General features: G+C 56.2%; 1 protein-coding gene and 1 long non-coding RNA gene across 9 annotated transcripts in view; one reads left to right on the top strand and one right to left on the bottom strand.

Annotated features, from left to right (window-relative positions):
- The window catches only part of LOC127485349 (uncharacterized), a 35,525-nt gene extending 31,303 nt beyond the window's left edge, over positions 1-4,222 (bottom strand). For 2 of the 4 annotated variants that reach the window (XR_011381180.1, XR_011381177.1), the window contains exons 1-3: positions 3,918-4,220; positions 3,558-3,603; positions 2,007-2,223 (exon numbers count right to left, since the gene is read on the bottom strand). This is a non-coding gene — a long non-coding RNA (uncharacterized lncRNA). Of the gene's footprint in view, positions 1-2,006; positions 2,224-2,402; positions 3,604-3,917 lie in introns of all 4 variants that reach the window. The other 2 variants (XR_011381179.1, XR_011381178.1) reach the window with 2 other exon arrangements.
- Positions 4,223-4,224: 2 nt separating this feature from the next.
- LOC127489700 (golgin subfamily A member 2-like) lies at positions 4,225-16,819 on the top strand. 5 transcript variants are annotated; one of them, XM_070054823.1, is made up of 14 exons: positions 4,225-4,371; positions 5,690-5,812; positions 10,184-10,291; positions 10,568-10,611; positions 10,732-10,795; positions 11,364-11,420; positions 11,583-11,663; positions 12,512-12,550; positions 12,657-12,715; positions 13,023-13,164; positions 13,706-13,772; positions 14,126-14,454; positions 14,739-14,816; positions 15,321-16,819. In XM_070054823.1, exons 1-14 carry the CDS (start codon positions 4,285-4,287, stop codon positions 15,576-15,578), a joined length of 1,536 nt encoding a protein of 511 aa, XP_069910924.1. In that variant the 5' UTR covers positions 4,225-4,284; the 3' UTR covers positions 15,579-16,819. The 5 variants fall into 5 exon arrangements, with proteins under 5 accessions (XP_069910924.1, XP_069910923.1, XP_069910925.1 ...); XM_070054822.1 differs by having other exon boundaries at positions 14,703-14,816; XM_070054824.1 differs by lacking the exon at positions 4,225-4,371 and adding an exon at positions 4,391-5,381 and having other exon boundaries at positions 14,703-14,816.
- Positions 16,820-17,105: the final 286 nt, after the last annotated feature.

The raw sequence follows: 17,105 nt of genomic DNA, 5'->3' as shown, positions 1-17,105 counted from the left end.
TGACCGTACTCTGTGTAGTTCTTCTTGTCAGTGTATACACTTTAGAAATTGATTACAGCAGAAAACACATACGAACATGTTTCTTTATGCCTTACTGTGGAAAGTTTGACTACAATGTGTCATGGTGAAGATCCTTTCAGGTCATGTTTCTTATGTGTTCTATGTGCTTCCTGTACTTGGCATCCTTTTCTTTCTCCAAATTGGGGGAGTTTTCTGTGATTATTTCACAAAAATAGGCCTTCTATTCCATTCTCTCTTTCTACATCTTCAGGTACTCTTAAGACCTGTAAGCTGGGTTATTTGACAGTTTTTTAAAAAGATTTATTTATTTATTTGAAAGTCTCAATTACAGAGAGAGGAGAGGCAGAGAGAGAGAGAGAGAGAGAGAGAGAGAGAGAGAGAGAAAGAGACAGATCTTCCATCTGATGGTTCACTCCCCAATTGGCCACAACAGCTGGAGCTGTACCAATCCGAAGCCAGGAGCCAGGAGCTTCTTCCAGGTCTCCCACATGGTGCAGGGGCCCAAGGACTTGGGCCATCTTCTACTGCTATCCCAGGCCATAGCAGAGAGCTGAATCAGAAGAGGAGCAGCCAAGCCCTCAAGTTGCACAAAGATGTCATTGATTCCTTGTGGAGCCTCCAAGTAACAGATCTGTCAGTTGAAGTACCTTTGACTCTCCTGTGGCTCTCACTGCCCACAAGGTCAGGAACAATATCCAGGAAAGAACTCCAACACACCATTGCATTTGAGAGTTTATGGTATGGTCACTTACATGCTCCATAGAGTACAATTGACAAATTTCTCAATTTCTATTCATGGAAAACTTGAAGCAAGTTTACTCATCAGTAAAATGTGTGAACCACTGAGAGTAGTTCTGAGTTAAAAAACTGGGGAGACATTTATCTTTGAGTCCTTTCCCCCTAAAGATAAGAATAGACCCTAGTATGTGTACAGTTTATGTGTGTGTGTGTGTCTTTTTGTGTTTTTACTATTTATAAGTATTTCCCATATTTCACACATTTGCAATATGGCAATATTTCTACAATATCAAGGGTTACATTTATTTTAAAAATATTTTGTCAGTCTACATTGTAAAAGAAAAGTGAACTCTAAATCAATTTTTTGACTTTCTCCTGTTGTTTTTCCCGATGAACTGTCCGGTAATTTTGAATTTACAAGAAAGTAATACATGCATAAGCACTTTGCTTAAGCAGAAATATCATAGAAAATAAGTGTGTGCTACATTTGAGTTTCCTTTTCAGAAAAATTTCTTCCTTAAAACAATCTCATGAAAAATCCCTTGCCAAAGTGTCACTATTTATATGGGCCCTGAAAAAAAATCACATATGACTCCTCTGCTTTCTTTTTCCATCCTTTATCTCTATTTTTATTTTTCAATAATATGATTGTGTAGGTAATGAAAAATTTATCTTCATGCCTAAGTATCTATGTAAAACTTACCTACACAAGTCTTGTGTTTGCCCATAACCTCTATCCATAAACTCCTACAATATAAAGCATATCCTAATGTGAATTCATATTCAAAATCCAATATTCTAACTTGCTGTGTTATACATGCTTGTTCTGGGGCTGGCACAGTAGTGTAGCAGGTAAAGCCACTGTCTGCAGTGCCAGCATTCCATATGGGCACCGGTTTGAGTCCCAGCTGCTCCACTTTTGATCCAGCTCTTTGTTATGGCTTGGTGTGGTGGAATGAGAGGGCCATGCCAAGGTGGCCACTGGCAAGGGAGCATCAGTTACTCAGGAATGGCTTTGAAACCCACCTGGCAACAGGCTGTGATTGAATGGCTTTGGAAACTGCCTGGCAACAGGCTGTGACTGGATGGCTTTGGAAGCTGCTGGCAGGCTGTGATTGGATGGCTTTGGAAACTGCCTGGCAGGCTGTGATTGGATGGGGCATAGACTGCCCCTTGACCATATTGGCTTGTCTTGGCTATATAAGAGGTAGTTTCAACTGAAATAAACAAGTCTGCCGGCTGCTCACCTCAAGCCTGCTTTCACTGGACTCCCGGGGTCTGTGTAGTGACTCCGCGCCTCTTGCCCCCACCACGCTGTTCCTCTCAGAAATGAATCCACTGCAACATTGTTGAGAAATCAACAGCAACAGGCACCCACATCTGCCAGTGGTTCGGATCCTGTCCAGAGAACCCCCAGGCTCAGCCACGGAGGCCCTGGGCAGCTGCACTGAGTCCCGAGGCTGCCTGGGAAGGGAGAGGAGAGAGCCAGCTGGCCCAAGGACAGAAACAGGAAAGAGGGAATCTGGAGCTGCAGTAGGGAGAGGGAGGGGCCTGGCCCTGAGATCCCAGGGGTGCCCTCCAGTGTGGGTCTGGTGCAGTGGGGCAGATGTGGTCCTGAGGCAGGCAGAGTGGCAGGTACCTACCTTGGCTGACGCTCCTCAGGGACCACTGAGAGGGATTCTGAAAGACAGCTCGGGAGCCTCCCGGAGTTTTGTCTGCCCAGGAAGACTGAGGAAGGCCCACCTGTGGGCTGTGGTTGGAGTGGGGGAGGGCTGGGGGTAGCTGTGACTGCCACTGTGTGGGGGGGCACATAGACATCCTCCCCACATTGGGTGGGCTCAGAAATCCTCACGGGATGGAGGGCGTTGGCACCCACACAGAATCGGGGGTGCTGGCACACTCACGGATTGGAGGCCGCTGGCAACTTCACGGGTCAGGGGGCACGGGCACCCTCACAGGTCGGGGGGCACGGACATTCTCACAGTGTTGGGGGCCCAGGCACACTCACAGGGTCGGGGTGCTGGCATCTTCTCTGGTCGGTGGGCGCTGGCACTCTCACGGGTCGAGGGGCCCAGGCAACCTCAAGAGGTCGGGGGTGCAGCCACCCTCATGGGGTTGGGAGGCGCTGGCACCCTCACGGGGTTGGGAGGCGCTGGCACCCTCACGGGTTGATGTCTACTGCAGCCCCCCGCACGGGGTCGGGGTCCGCAACCATGCTCACGGCTCGGTGGCCTGGACATCCTCACTGGTCGGGGGGCTCAGGCACACTCATGGGGTTGGGGGGCGCAGACTTCCTCACAGGTCGGGGGGCGCAGGCCCCCTCACGGTCCGGGAGGCACAGAAATCCTCACAGGGTCTGGGGGCTCCGGCACATGCACGGAGTCAGGGGGCGCAGGCACCCTCACTGGTTGGGGGCGCAGACATCCGCGCGGATCTGGGAACGCAGGCACACGCAAGAGACCTGGGGGCACAGACTTCCTCACGGATCGGGGGGGTGCAGCCACCATGACGGGGTCGGGAGGTGCTGGCATCCTCACGGGGTCTGGGTCCGTAGCCATGCTCACGGTTCGGGAGCGCAAACATCCTCACGGATAGGGGGGCGCAGGCACACTCATGGGGTTGGGCGGTGCAGGCACACACACGGGTCGGGGGGCACAGACAACCTCACGGGATGGGGTCTGCAACCATCCACACGGGTCGGGGGGCGCAGGCACACGGATGGGTCGGGGGCACAGACTTCCTCACGGGTCGGGGGGCGCAGGCACACGCACAGGGTCGGGGGGGCGCGGGCTACTCACCGTGACCGGAAGGCCCCGCGGCAGCTGCGGCCGGGTCTGCTCAGCCCTGGAGGGAAGCGTGGGAGAGGCTGAGGCCCCGGAGCTGCTCTGAGGGGAAAGGGAGCCCGTGGGGGCGCGGGAGGAGGAGCCGCCGGGAACTGGGCGCGCCCGACTGGATCCAGCTGGGCGGGGACAGACGCGCTTTCGGGATCAGTGTGGGGCCCCTCGAGGAAGGGCTGGGTGTGAGAGGGGCAGTGTATGGAGGACGTGAAAGGGACCCCCGAGGGGATTTCTGAAACGAGAACGTCTGGGGCACATCTGGGAGGAGTCAGAAAGGGCTCGTGAACTGATGCAGTGTCCCCTGCTCTGCGCTCCGCCCACCTCCTGAGCCCTGGGTTCCGAAGGCCCCGGTTCGGGGGCGCCTGTGGAGAAAGGGGGTCCAGGGCGCGGGCCGGAGAGCGGCCTCTGGGGTCCGCAGACTAACTAGAGAAAGCTGCGCGCGCACCCAAGGGAAATCGCCCCGCCCCCAGAGTGGGCGGTGACAGCTGCACGCGCAGCTCCCATTTTGACGCCTCGGACCACGCCCTTCTTTGTTTCATCTTTCTCACTGACCAATGGGCTTGAAGTGTGGCGACCACGCCCACCCAGCCCCGCCTAGTTCTGCCCTGAACGGGCGTCTCCTGGCTCAGTCACACATCTGCGCGGTAGCTGCTGGGAGCAATTCGCATTGGTTGCCGGGATCGTGGTGATGTGGCCCCCCCTCCCCCCGACCCCTCCCCGCCCCGCGGTGTCGGAGGAAACTCGACAGAGCAAACTGGCTGCGGCCAAGAAAAAGGTAAAACATCGGGTCGCGCCCCCCGGCCCAGCCCACTGCCCGTCTGATTGTCGGTCCGTGGCGGGGTCTGTGCGGCTCCTCAGACACTCGGGTCGAGCCCGAGCGCCCCTTGGCTTCCCCCACCCAAGTCCTCTCAGCCAGCACCACCCCCTCAGCACCCAGCCCCCGCCCTGGCTTGTCGCCCCTGGGTGACTTTGGGCCATTGGCTCCTGGGGCTCCTCGGCCCAGCCTCAGACCTCACCTCTGGCCTCCCGAAGCCGGACCTCCTTGGGGTCTGTGGGCTCAGTCTCCAAGGACTCGGGTCCCTACCCTGTGCCCCACCTCCCCCTGCGCAGAGCGTGGGTAGGGCAGAGTGGGATGTAGTGAGGTCAAATCCCCCTGGGGACTGGCATTACCTCCAGCTCGGGCTTTGATCTCCCGCCCCAGTCCCCTAAGTCCTCACCCCCTTTCGGCTTCCGCCTGCAAGGGGACTGGGGACTTGGGGACCCCCTTCCTCAGCTCGGACACTGACAGTGAGATGTGTCCCGTTCCCGGGGAGCTGGAAGTGTGGGCAGTGTTTCTGGGTGACCGCGGGAAAACTGGTTTGGTTTTCCCCCAGGTTTCTACTCTCCAGAGACTTTGGGGGGTGTGCGAGTTCTCAGGCTCCCATTCAATTTCCCTGACCCTGGGAGCAGAGTGCCCCACACTCAGGCTCTCTGGAGTGACAGCTGTGTGACCGTCTGTGAAACAGACCTTGGGAGACTAAACTTTATAGCCTGAACCCTCCCCAGGGGAGTTTTTGAAGCTGGGTGAGGGCACTGCCACAGAGGAGCGAGGGAGCAGCTTGGTGAGGCCATCCTGTGGCTTGGGACGGAACCTGTCAAGACATCATAATGGGCCCTTGGCTGGAATAATGCCTGGGTTCTACTCTTTCTCCTCGGTGTCCAGGGTTCCTCGGGGTGCCCCTCGAAGTTCTGTGAGGTTCTGATATGGAAGAAAGGACCCAATGTCTTGTTTCCAAACCACACAAAGTACAATTCCTGACCCCATAATGTTTAACCTTCTACCTCTACCTCTGGTTTTGCTCCCAGCAGCTGCTGATTCTTGGCAGAACCCCAGAAGTGAGAGTTGGAAGCTGATTTTAAATTCCATCATTCCCTTTTATTGAAGCCATGTTGTCAGTTCTTCAGACGTTAACTGATCATTCCAGCCCCTTGAAGGGTTGTCAGTGGCATGAAGTCAGTGGTGGACATGAGAGCTCTTGTGAACACTGTGAAGTAGGATGTGACCGCAGGGGCTTAGGGCATTCCAGAGAATCAACTGCTTTTCCTTTCCACAGTTAAGAGAGTATCAGCGGAAGAACAGGCCTGGTGGTCCTGCAGGAGGAAAAAAGAAGAAAAACCTTAAAAACGGCAGTAGCCCTGAGACAACCACTTCTCGGGGTTGTCACTCAACTGAGGATGTGAGTCTTGGCTGGACAGGCTGCTGGGGGCTCGGGGGCTAAGGGGCAATGGGGGGTGGGGGGTTGGGGATCCAGAGGACAGTGGAAGATGGTGGAAGGGAGTGTTAGCTACTGGTCAAGGATTCTGGGTTTGAATGCTCCCTTTCCCTCTGCTAGGGATATGATGTAAGGCAAACTGTTCAAGCTTTCTGGGCCTCTCTCTCCACATCTGTGAAACAGATAGGGCTGATGTTTTACTCACAAAGTTTGAGAGTTTTTGCTGTTCTCATATTAATCCAGAATACAGGGTCTTGTAACATTCATAGTCGCTGGTATTTGCGACTTCCTCATCCCTGGCCTCAGGAAAAGCCAGGTCAGCGAGAGCAGCCTGGCCATCAGGCTGTCCCCTTAGGAAGCCCCAGGCACTGGGATTCGGCCTTGGCTCTGGGTGACCTCAGAAAAGTCACAGCCTCCCCTGAGCTTCAGTTTCAGGCTGTCAGATATTATTGGATTGGAACAGTGTCTTCTAATTGTTGAGCTGTAGCCTCCCTTGTTCAAGAGAACCCTTCTGCAGAAGTCTGGTTTTAACATGGAGAGTGGGGGTCGTGTCTGGGGGAGGGTCTGAGAGCCGTGCTGGTCAGTGACTGCGCTTCATGTGACTCTGGGGCCTGGGGACTTTTCCCTCTGTCTGGTGAGGCAGCAATGGCCAGTCTGAGAGGATGGCCTGGGGGGCCACGGTGTGGATCTCTGCTCTTCCTCAGCCTCCGTTTCCTGACTCCACCTCTTCCTTCCCCGACATCCTCGCCTCTCTCTAAGCCACGTCTCTGTGTCTTCCCCTGCCCTTGTTTTCCCCTTTTCACCGCCTCTAGATGCAGGCCATACTGAAGGTGCTGGTGTCTGACCTTAACCGTTCCGATGGGGTAGCGCTGCCCCATAGGACAAGTGGAAGGGGAGGCAGTGCCGAGACCCCCTCTCTGGCTTGCTGCCTCGCAGGTGTGCATGTCCCTGAGGCTTGTCTCGTTTGGGGGAGCCTCTGCCCCTGGCTTGTTTTATGTTGCTGCCATTAACCCTCGGCCTGCTTATGTCTGCTTCCTCCCCTGCTTGGTTAATTGCATTTTTTCCCTTCCCTCGTGTCTTTTATCATCTTGGAGAGGGTAAGGCACACCTCAAAGATTCGGTAATTTGGGAATAACTTTCAGAGCAGGTCTGTGGGGTTTTGGGCTTTGAATGCCCGGTGCGGTCAGACCAGGAGATATTTGAAAAAATACAAACTCTGTTACATTTTGCCCTCTGGGCAAGTAGACCAGATGGAAGTGAGTGATTTTTCAACTTGATGAATTCCATTTTGGTTTGAGAGTGAGAAGGTAGAATTAAGAGAAAATGAATTGGCTTTATAATCGCAAGGATGGAGGTCAGCTTTTCAGAGGAACTAACCAGCAAGGATGTGAGGCTACCCAGACAGACCAGTGCTAGGACACTCTGCCTGCCCCTCATCTCTTTGACAAATCAGATGGGACGCTCAACCGTATTCACTGGGCCCGTGGACGGCAAAGGCATTGGCTGCACAGTGGTGGAAGTAGAAGAACAAGACAGGAGACACCGTGGGGGTGACAGAGTCCTCTGAGAGGGGCAGGGGAAAGGCGGCAATAGGCCAGCTGCGTGGCTAGGTGAGGGAGGTGGGTTCCGAATGGACTTGCAGCTTGAGGAGGTGGCATTTGAGGCCAGTGTGAAGATTAAAAGTGGGTAATATTCATCCACGTGGTGAGTGGGGGAGGCAGAGGGAGCAAAGAGGTCATAGGCAGCATTGTGAGGTCATAGAACACCTTTCAGGGCTGCAGGGAGCCTGGGTTGGGGGAGGGGCAGGGCACAGGCACATGGGGCTAGGTAGGCCATAACCTGCAGATGATGTTGGCACTTCCTGTCTAACTGCCCCAGGGCCTTCAGCCAAGCCAGTGTAGCAGGGCTGATCCAGAGATGGGCCTGGGGAAAGGGACAGGTGGCTGGTCAACCATCATGGCTGCTCCCACCCAGTTAGGTCTGGCCAGGGGCCGTGACTCACTCTATGGCCTCAGAGGAGACACCAAGTGGCATAGTCTGGGCAGGGCCCAGGCACGGAGAAGTCCTGACAGCTGTGTATATGACTTCTAGGAGCTCAGTGTACTTGAGCCATCACCGTGTCTCCCTAGGTTGGCATGAGCAGGAAGCTGGAGTTAGAGCTGGAGCTAGGCATCAGGCTCGGGCACTCTGAAGTGAGGTGTAGCCTTCTCATCTGGTATCCCGACACCTAGGCTAAGCTCCCACCTTAAGACTTAGAATTGTGAATTGGTTGTTCACAAAATAATCACGATACATAGATTCAATTTTTATTTACTTATTTATGTATTTGAAAAGCAGAGTTACAGAGGAGAGAGAGAGAGAGAGAGAGAGAGAGAGAGAGAGAGAGAGAGAAGTGTTCCATCTGCTGTCCACTCTCCAAAGGGCTGCGCCGGCCGGAGCTAGGCTGATCGGAAGCCAGGAGCCTGGAGCTTCATCCAGGTCTCCCACATGGGTTCAGGGGCCCAAGGACCTGGGCCGCCATCTGCTCCCTTCACAGTCTATAGCAGAGAGCTGGATCAGAAGAGGAGCAGCCGAGACTTGAACTGGTGCCCATATGGGATGCTGGCACTGCAGGCGGTGGCTTTACCTGCTAAACTACAGCACTGGCCACGGTACCTATATTTAAAATTGCTCAGAGGAGCTGGTGTTGTGGCACAGTGGGTTGAGCTACTTCCTATGATACTGGCATCCATATGAGTGCTTGAGTCCCAGCTGCTCCATTTCTGATCCACTTCCCCGCTAATGTGCCTGAGAAATCAGCACAAGGTAGCCCAAGTGCTTGGGCCCCTGCACCCATGTGGGAGATCTGATTGGTGTTTCTGACTCTTGGGCTTTGGCTTGGCCTGGCCCAGTCTGGCCCATGGTGCCCGTTTGAGGAGTGAACCAGTGGATGGAAGATTCTCTCTGAGTTCCCTTTCTCTCTGTCACTCTGCCTTTCCAATAAATAAAATAAACCTAACAAGTCAAGGAAACTGCTCAGAGAAGTGCTCTCCTCACTCCCCTGTTGTTTCTGTGTCTAAAATAGAGCTCAGTGGGAACTAAGATGCTAAGAGGGACCTGGGTCCATGGCTGGGAGTGCAGCCTCTCTAAAGTCTCATGCCTGGCCCGCTGCTCTTACCTGATAGATGCAGTCACAGACGTTGTCAAGGCAACAGTGGGTTCTGAGGACAACAATCGCTGTGGGCGGTGGGTTCCAGGCCATGGTCACGGTAAAACTGCAGACTCAGCACGCCTCATCCTCATCTGTAGGCTTTGCAGCCTGGACTCTAAGGAGGCAGCCGATTGGGGTTTTCAGAGGCCAGGGCTGAAGGGTCCAGAGAGCAGCCAGCAACTGCCTGCCTCCACTCAGCTCCTCTGGCTACTGTCACTTGTTCAGCCATCTTGGCTGTGTGAGGCCATCTGGCCTGCTGACATGAGGTGGTCTCTAGAGCCAGATGCTTGGACCGAGAGTTAGGCCTGAGCCTGGGAAGAAGCTGGATGGGGCTGGCCGAGGGAGGGGGTCCCGCTGCGGGAGAAGGAGGAGAGGCTTCTCCATGGCTCCAAGTGCTAGATCCCCACATTGTTCCCTAGTAGTTTTTCTGGCAATGAGGCGCCATGACCTCCATGTGCCAAGTCAAAGAGCAGATGTCTTACCTGTGATTTCCTGGCTTCTTTTGGTAGAGTAGGTGTTTCTGGAGCTGCGGGATTGGGCTGAGAGGTATGCCCATGAGGCGGCTGTGGTTGATTTTATCTCCAGAAAGCAGGGAGGGGCTTCTTGGGCAACATTTCTCCTTGGAAAGGCCTGAATCAGAGAAATGCAGCTGATGGTTGAGGCAGAGAGGAGGGCAGGGAGAAAGGGCGGAGAGCAGGAGAGGGCAGCGGCAGAGAGCTACCTGGAGGGAGCCCCGTCACCACCAGCAGCCTCGGCCCAGCAGGGGCCTAGAGTTAGGGTCACTGTGCGGCAGAGACTGGCTTTCTAGAAGAACACTGCCGTGTTCCCTGATGTTGGTGCCCGTTCCTTCTGCCTGCTGTGGCTGCCGGAGGTCAGAGCCCTTGCAGAGGTCCAGGGAGAACCAGGGCCTCGTGTCCATGGAGGTCGTAGCCCCCCCTTCCTTTGAGCTTTGGCCACCTGAAAAGATGCCACGTGTCCCCAAGCCTGGGCAAGCCATTCCCACAACCCCTGTGGTTCCCAGCATGTGTGACTGTCACTCTGACTGCTACAACATCTTCCTACCTGCCCTGCGCCCTTGTGTCCATGGCAGCGAGGCACCTCCTCTCCTGCATGGCCCCCTAACCCCCTGCTCTGTTCCCTGACAGGCGCCCAAAGACCGCGCTGCTCCTGCACCACCCTCTGCTGATGCCACCGTGTTACCTGGAGGTGTAGCGTCCCCTGGCGCTAGTCTAACTAGCATGGCACCAACTCAGGTTTGTGCCTCTGTCCTTGTGCCTGCTACCCCCGTATGCTTGCACCATCTCCCTTCCCAGAGGACTGCGCCTGCTGTGCCTTCTCTTCTCCTTTCTTCCCGCAGCTTGGTTCCCAATGCCAGGCACCCTTCCCGGCACTGGGGTGGGGGAGGCCAAGGCGGGGCTTTCTCTTGAGCTTGTGGCAGTGGCAGGTTGCTGGAAGGAGCTGGGCCCCTGCCACCCCTGGGTGGTTCTTACTGGAAATCAGGTGATCACTGTTTCTTTCTTCTCCCTCAGATCCATGATGCTGACTATGGCCCTGTCCTCATAGATGAGACCAAGTGAGTGTCTTCCTGTGCGGGCAGCAGTCCCTAAGCCATGGGAGTGAGGGCAGGCCACGGCCCAAGGACCTCTTTTGCATCAAGCCCCTGCACCCCTAACCTCTGTGTGTCTGTCCCTAGGACATTGTCCTCCACGGAGAGCCTGCGTCAACCTGCTCAGCAGCTCAATGGTCTTGTCTCCGAGGTACCCCAGACACTGGGACTCAGGAAGGGAGGAGAGAGAGGAAAGGACAGAAATGGAGGCTGGGATTCCTGAGAGATGGGGAGATCCTGGAATAGACTGACCTGCTGGGCCGTGTTGGGCAGGCTGGGTGATGGCTTCTTCTTGGAAGCCATACAGATGAAGGACATGGCCATGAGAACGGTGACAATGTATCTCAGCGCAGGAAGCATAGGGAGAGCATCACTAGGGAAGGGAGGGGGATGGTGATGAGACCCAGGAGAAGCTGGCATAGAGGGTGATGAGAGGAAGAGGCCCAGCTGGGCAGAGGAGTTGCCAGGTGTGGGGGGGGAGGTAGTCTGAGGGTAGGCATAGAAGGTGATGAGAGGAAGAGGCCAAGCTGGGCAGAGGAGTTGCCAGGTGGAGGTGGGGTGGAGAGGTAGTCTGAGGGTAGGCATAGAGGGTGATGAGAGGAAGAGGCCAAGCTGGGCAGAGGAGTTGCCAGGTGGAGGTGGGGTAGAGAAGTAGTCCAAGGGTAGGGACTTGGCGGTAGAGGACGTAGCGTCTCCATGGGAGCTCTTGTCTGTTCTAGTCAACGTCCTACATCGGTGGAGAGGGCCTCACATCTTCCTACATGAAGGATCTGGAGGTGAGTGGCTCTGCAGGGCCAGCCCCCCCCTTCTCCCACAGCGGGGGCTGAGTGCCCCACTGCCAGCTGAGATAGCCCATGCCCCCCCACCAGCCCTAATGACTGCTCTCTCTACCTCTCCCCCAACCCTCCTGCAACTCCTCCTCTCTGCATGCGCCTCAGAGCCGGTACCAAGAGCTGGCAGTAGCCCTGGACTCCAGCTATCTAACAAACAAACAGCTCAGTAACACCATAGAGGAATTGGTAAGAGCCCAGTGGGGTCCCCTGATTCCATGCTGCCCACCCTGGGCTTCCGCTTCCCCATGGGCTCTGAAGAAAGGGGCTGGGGGCCCCCTGGTGCCGAGGGAGAGTGGGGTGCTGGGTGGGCCAGGTCTCAGCTGGAGGGACCCCAGAGCATGGAGCATGCAGCATGGCTCTCGTCCTGTCACTGCCCTCTCCGCCTCCTCTCTTCTCCAGACACCCCTGCTTGCACCCTGGCCACACTGGCCCTGGGATTGTGGCCTCTCGTTCAGCGCTGGCCACGAGCCTCATGTCCCTGCCCTGACTCAGGCCCTGACTTGAGCTTTGAGTTTGGACAAGCGCCTCTCCACCCTGGGCTTGAGTTTCCCAAGGAGGTTGAAATGGCAGTTGTCAAAGGTCTCTTTTAGCTCTAAGAATCCAAGATTTCCAGGCTCCCTGGGACGTCAACCTTAGGGCGAGAAGGGATCTTACCTGTGCTTTTCATTCCTGTATCCCCGCTGTTAAGAGCAGCCCCAACCCCTATGTAACATGTGCTGAGCCGTCGAACGATGCGCACACCCCTGTAAATCCAAACCTAGTGGAAGGCCCGTCTTTTCTCACATTCCGTTTCTGGAGGCTCACCTTACTGTCCCCTAAGAAGAATCCCGATTCAGACGCGGTTCCACAGCTGTGAGCAAAAACCAGCAAAGACCCACATGCTCTTTCCTTGGGAGCCTCGGGACAGGTCCTGTGCCCATAGGGTCTGAGAACATGCCCATCCCGCCCTGGCCCCCTGCCCACCCCCTCTTGCTCTGGGAGTGGAGTAGAGGGGACATCCTTAGTCACCTTCCCTTCTTTGACTCTCCCCACAGAAACAACAGAACCAAGAAACTATGGAGCAAGCGGAAAAAGTAATGTGATTTCTGTGTCTGCTCATGGCACGGCTGCTGTGTCTGCACCCCACCCCCTCCCCCTCCAGGGTCCCTGAGATCTGACGTAGCTTTTCTGTGTTTGCAGCACACCAAGGAGTTGACCAAAGAGCGAGATGCTCTGAAACTGCTGTTATACAAGAACAAGTAAGAAGGGGAAGGTGGCGGGAGGAGTTTGGGGGACCTTAGTACAGGTGACGAGGGGAGGGGTGCCGGGGAGCATGAGGAGGAAGTGGCTGTACAGGCTGGGACGTGTGCAGAGCCAAGCTCTGGTCCCAGCTGTGCCACCAGCTCATGCGATGGCCTCAGGCAGCTCAGGTCCTCTCTCTGGCCTGCCACGGGAGTGACCTGATTGTTGGGGACCCCTCCAACACCAAGGTTCTTGGCAGGTGCAGCAAAAGGTGGGTTGGTCACCAAAGTGGTCCACTCTGTTTGCTCATTCCTCTCACTACAGCAAAAACAATGAGGACCTGAAGCAGCAGAACTCTGAGCTCCAAGAGAGGCTTCGAGTCCTCATGACCGAAAAGAAGACCCTGCAGCTGGGCACGGAGGAGCTGCAGAAGAAGCTGGAAATGTCTGAGCTGCTGCTGCAACAAGTAAGAGGCTGCAGCCCACGGAGCCCCAGCCCTAGCCCGCGGGGGCCACCATCCCCAGGGACTGTCAGGGAGGCCCCCAGCCAAGAGATGGAAATTCTGAATCCTTATTCTGGTCCTGCCCTAGAATCCTCCAGAAATTGCTAGAATTCTGCAGAGAGAGTCCCTGCCTGGACCTACACAATCAGAATCTCAGTGATACAGCTTTTCAAAAATGTGTATTTAAGCATCTCGGTTTCCGTTGGAAAGGCAGAGGCAGGCAGACAGAGATGGAGGGAGATCTTCCATCCACTAGTTCATTTTCCAAATGCCTTCAACAGCCAGGGCTGAAGCCAGGAGATTGAAACTCAATCCAGACCTCCTGTGTGGGTGTCGGGATCCCAGGAGGCCGTCCCCTGCTGCTTCCTAAGTTGCACAGTACAGCAAGTGCACCTGCTGAGGCCTGCAGCCAGAGGTGGCTGCGTGTTTGGGTTTTGGGGGCAGCGTCGGTGCAGAGGGAGGCAGTGGCCCCTGCTCATGGCTCTTTTCCCTGTGCTCTGGGCAGCTCTGCACGCTGAGGGAGGAGAAGCAGGAGCTGGAGACCACCGTGGTCGAGCTCAAGAGCCAGATGGGTAAGCAGGGGCAGAGGTGGCCTGGGAGCCGGATGGGTGTCAGGTGCCCCGGCGAGGGGTGTTGTGGCAGAGGGAAGCAGGTCTGTGCCGGTGGATGGCAAGTCTTGTTATCTCTTTGAGCATAGGTGACCTCATCTGTAAATAGGGGTGGTGTACCCACTGTCCACCATGCACGGTCAAGCACTCTGTGTCCTGGCTTGGAAGGGTAATGACCATCTGAATATGGAAAGTTGTTAGCCAAAAAGCCAGCACCGGGGTGGGGGCAAGAAGTTGGCCTGAGGAGCTAAGGACCAAGACAGGAGCTTTTTGAAAACCCAGAGGCCAGGGCCCCTGATGGCTGCTTCCTTTCTCAGCTGAGCCTCCCACCCCAGAGTCCCCAGCTTCCCCCATGGGGCCGTCGGAGGCAGAACAGCAGCTGCAGGCGCAGGCTGAGCAGCTGCAGAAGGAGCTGGAGAGCCTGGCGGGACAGCTGCAGGCCCAGGTGCAGGACAACGCAGGCCTGAGTCGCCTGAACCAGCAGCAGGAACAGCGGCTGCTGCAGCTGGAGCGGGAGGTGGAGCTGTGGGGCAGCCAGGCCGAGGAGCGCAAGCAGAGCGACCGCGTGACTATCAGCCGCGTGCTCCTGCAGAACTGGGAGCTCAAGGAGCAGCTGGCTGAGCTGCAGGATGGCTTCGTGAGACTGGTGCGTTCGGCCTCCCTGGGCAAGGCCTCTGGCACAAAACACTTCCCTCTGGGCCTTCACTCCCCCCCCACCAAAGGGGACGGTGATGACCTAGGCAGGTGCCCTGTGAGCCAGGACCCTGCTCAAATGTCTGTCGGAGGAGAGGGGCTGAGCTTCCAGCCCTCCAGGCACTATGGGAGGCGGACACCTGGTGCTGGGATCCGGATGCAGCCGCTTTGGGTGGCAACGGATTGCTTCTCTCTGTGCAGAGCAATGACAACATGCGGCTCACCCTCTCGCTGCAGGCAGAGCAGCACATCAAGAACGAGCTGGCCAGGGAACTCGGCCAGCTGCAGGAGAAGCTGGGGGAGCTGAAGGAAACGGTAATGCTCAGCCTGACTGTGAAGGACTGGGCCATGGGGACAAGTCTCTGGGGAGGGCAGTGCTAGGCCCAGGAGGGAGGCCGCTCCAGTCTGGAGTGACAGGTGACCTCCATATCGACTGTCCTGCCTCTCTTAGGGCTGGTAGCCCCGGGATCCTCCCAGGCCTGGACATCATTGTCCCACGAGAGGCGTTTCACCCACCTTAGCTACCCTTTGCTAAGCCTCAGATTCCTGACAAAGGAACTTAGCATTTTTTCCTTACACAGGTGTTGAGGATGAGCTGAGATTGTGCATGTAAAGTATTAGGCACAAGTGTTCCCCTAAAGATGATGCCTTCCCTCTCGTGTGTGGCCTCAAATTAAAGTGATGGGAAAGAAGGGGATGAGGTGTGAGGCTGGGTGCAGGAGACGCAGGGCTCTGCGCCACTCCCCTGCAACCAGTGGAATCAGTTAGCAAGCCACCACCTGCCCTCATGCTCCCCCCACCCGCCTTGGTCTTCCGCAGATGGAGCTGAAGAGCCAGAAGGCTCAGGGTCTGCACCAACAGCGCGACCAGTGCCTGTTCCACCTGCAGCAGCACGTTGCCGCCTACAAACAGCTGCACTCTGAGAAGAAGGCGCTGCACAAGCAGAACCCTATTGTGCAGCAGCTCAGGAAGCAGCCACAGGAGATGCAGAACCCCTGGGAGCGCCCAGGCTTGGGCACCAACCACTGCATCCCCTTCTTCTACCAGGCTGACGAGCATGACGAAATTATCGTCTAAACACCAGATGCCGTCAGCCCGGAGAGCCCCAACCCCATCCTTGCCACTCCACCCCTGCTAGCCACCCTATCCCCTGCCGTTCCTTCCCAGTTCCCTTCCCTCCTTAGCCAGAACCCCTGATGGGGAGAGAAAGGCCTCTTTAGGCTGCCTCTCTGGAGGACCCCGGGGGCTCCTGGGGCCCCCTCATTTCCAGCTCCATCTTTAGAGGCCATGACCAACACAGGCAGCATTTGTGTGGCCCCCAGAACAGCCAAGAACAGGGGATGCTCAACCACTTGGGCAAGTCAGCCAGGCAGTTTTCATCGCCCCTCTTGGGGCTAAGTGTCAGCCTGGCCGGCATAATCTGGCCAGGAACATCACATGGGGGCATCAGCAGGCATGGACATGAGGGCATCAGGCGAGGAGGGCATCTGATTGAGGGTCATTGCTGGGCGGGGGCACCCAGGCAAGGGCATCGCTGGGCAGGGGTCACTTCCGGGGCAGGGGCATCATCATGGGCAAGGGTCACTTCCAGGCCAGGGGCATCATGGGTAAGGGTCACTTCTGGGCCAGGGCATCATGGGTAAGGGTATATGGGCGAGGAGGGCACAATAGGATGAGGGTCCTCTCTGGGCTCCTGGTCCCAAATTGCAGGGTGGCCTGGGCAAGCTGAGGCTAATGGGAGGCCGGGTGCTTACCACAGGTGGCGCTCATGGTAGGCCAGGCGTGGTCCAGCTCTTTACTCCGTGCCTGTGCCCCCAGGCAGGCCAGCTGGGAGGCACGGTCAACAGCCCTCAAAGGGTAGGCTGGAGCAGGCGATGCAGGGGCGCCTGTCCCCTTACTAAGAGAGGCACACCAGCCAGGCAGGGCCGAGGCAGGCTAGGCAGGCATTCAGGGGACTCCCTTTTCTTTGGAGGCACTTTGGGGCAGGGCAGTAGGCAGCATTCTGTCAGGCCCTAGGACAGTTGGGGCTAACTCTAGGCCTGATGAGGGGAAGAGGCTGCCTCCAGTGGGCCTCCCCACCCCCACCCCCACGTACATATTGTACTTGTGTATATTTTGTATATGCTGGGGGTAGGGCCTCCCCTGTATCATAGCTGAGGCTGGAGCTCGCAAATGAGGAGGAGGTCATAATAATTATTTGGGGCTGGGAAACTTATTTATTGACAGTCTATGGCCCAGGAAAGAGGCGGAGATAGGGTTGTGGCACCATGGTGATGTGGCTCCTGTTATTATCTTGAAATAAAGAGATAGAGCCATACTGCTTGGCCCATGTGTAGCAGCTTTGTCACAGGGCCCAGGGTTTTCTTTGCTGCGGGTGGGCACTGCACAGGGCAGCAGGGCCTGCCAGCAGTGGGCAGCCTCTGTGCTGTGCTGAGCGTTCAGTGGGGTGAAGAGGCCTCTTCCAGGCTGGTCTCCTTACACTGCAACTCCAGGGGCACTGCCACGTGTGTGTGTGTGTGTGTGTGTGTGTGTATTTATGAGTATTTATATTTATAGAACAGGGCAGGAGTAGGACCGCAGAGGGGCACAAATTTTCACCAAGGT

Source organism: Oryctolagus cuniculus, chromosome 12 (assembly GCF_964237555.1).
Source record: "Oryctolagus cuniculus chromosome 12, mOryCun1.1, whole genome shotgun sequence".
Lineage (NCBI taxonomy): Eukaryota > Metazoa > Chordata > Mammalia > Lagomorpha > Leporidae > Oryctolagus > Oryctolagus cuniculus.
Note: the sequence above shows the minus strand (reverse complement) of the source record. Positions and strands in the feature narration are given on the sequence as shown.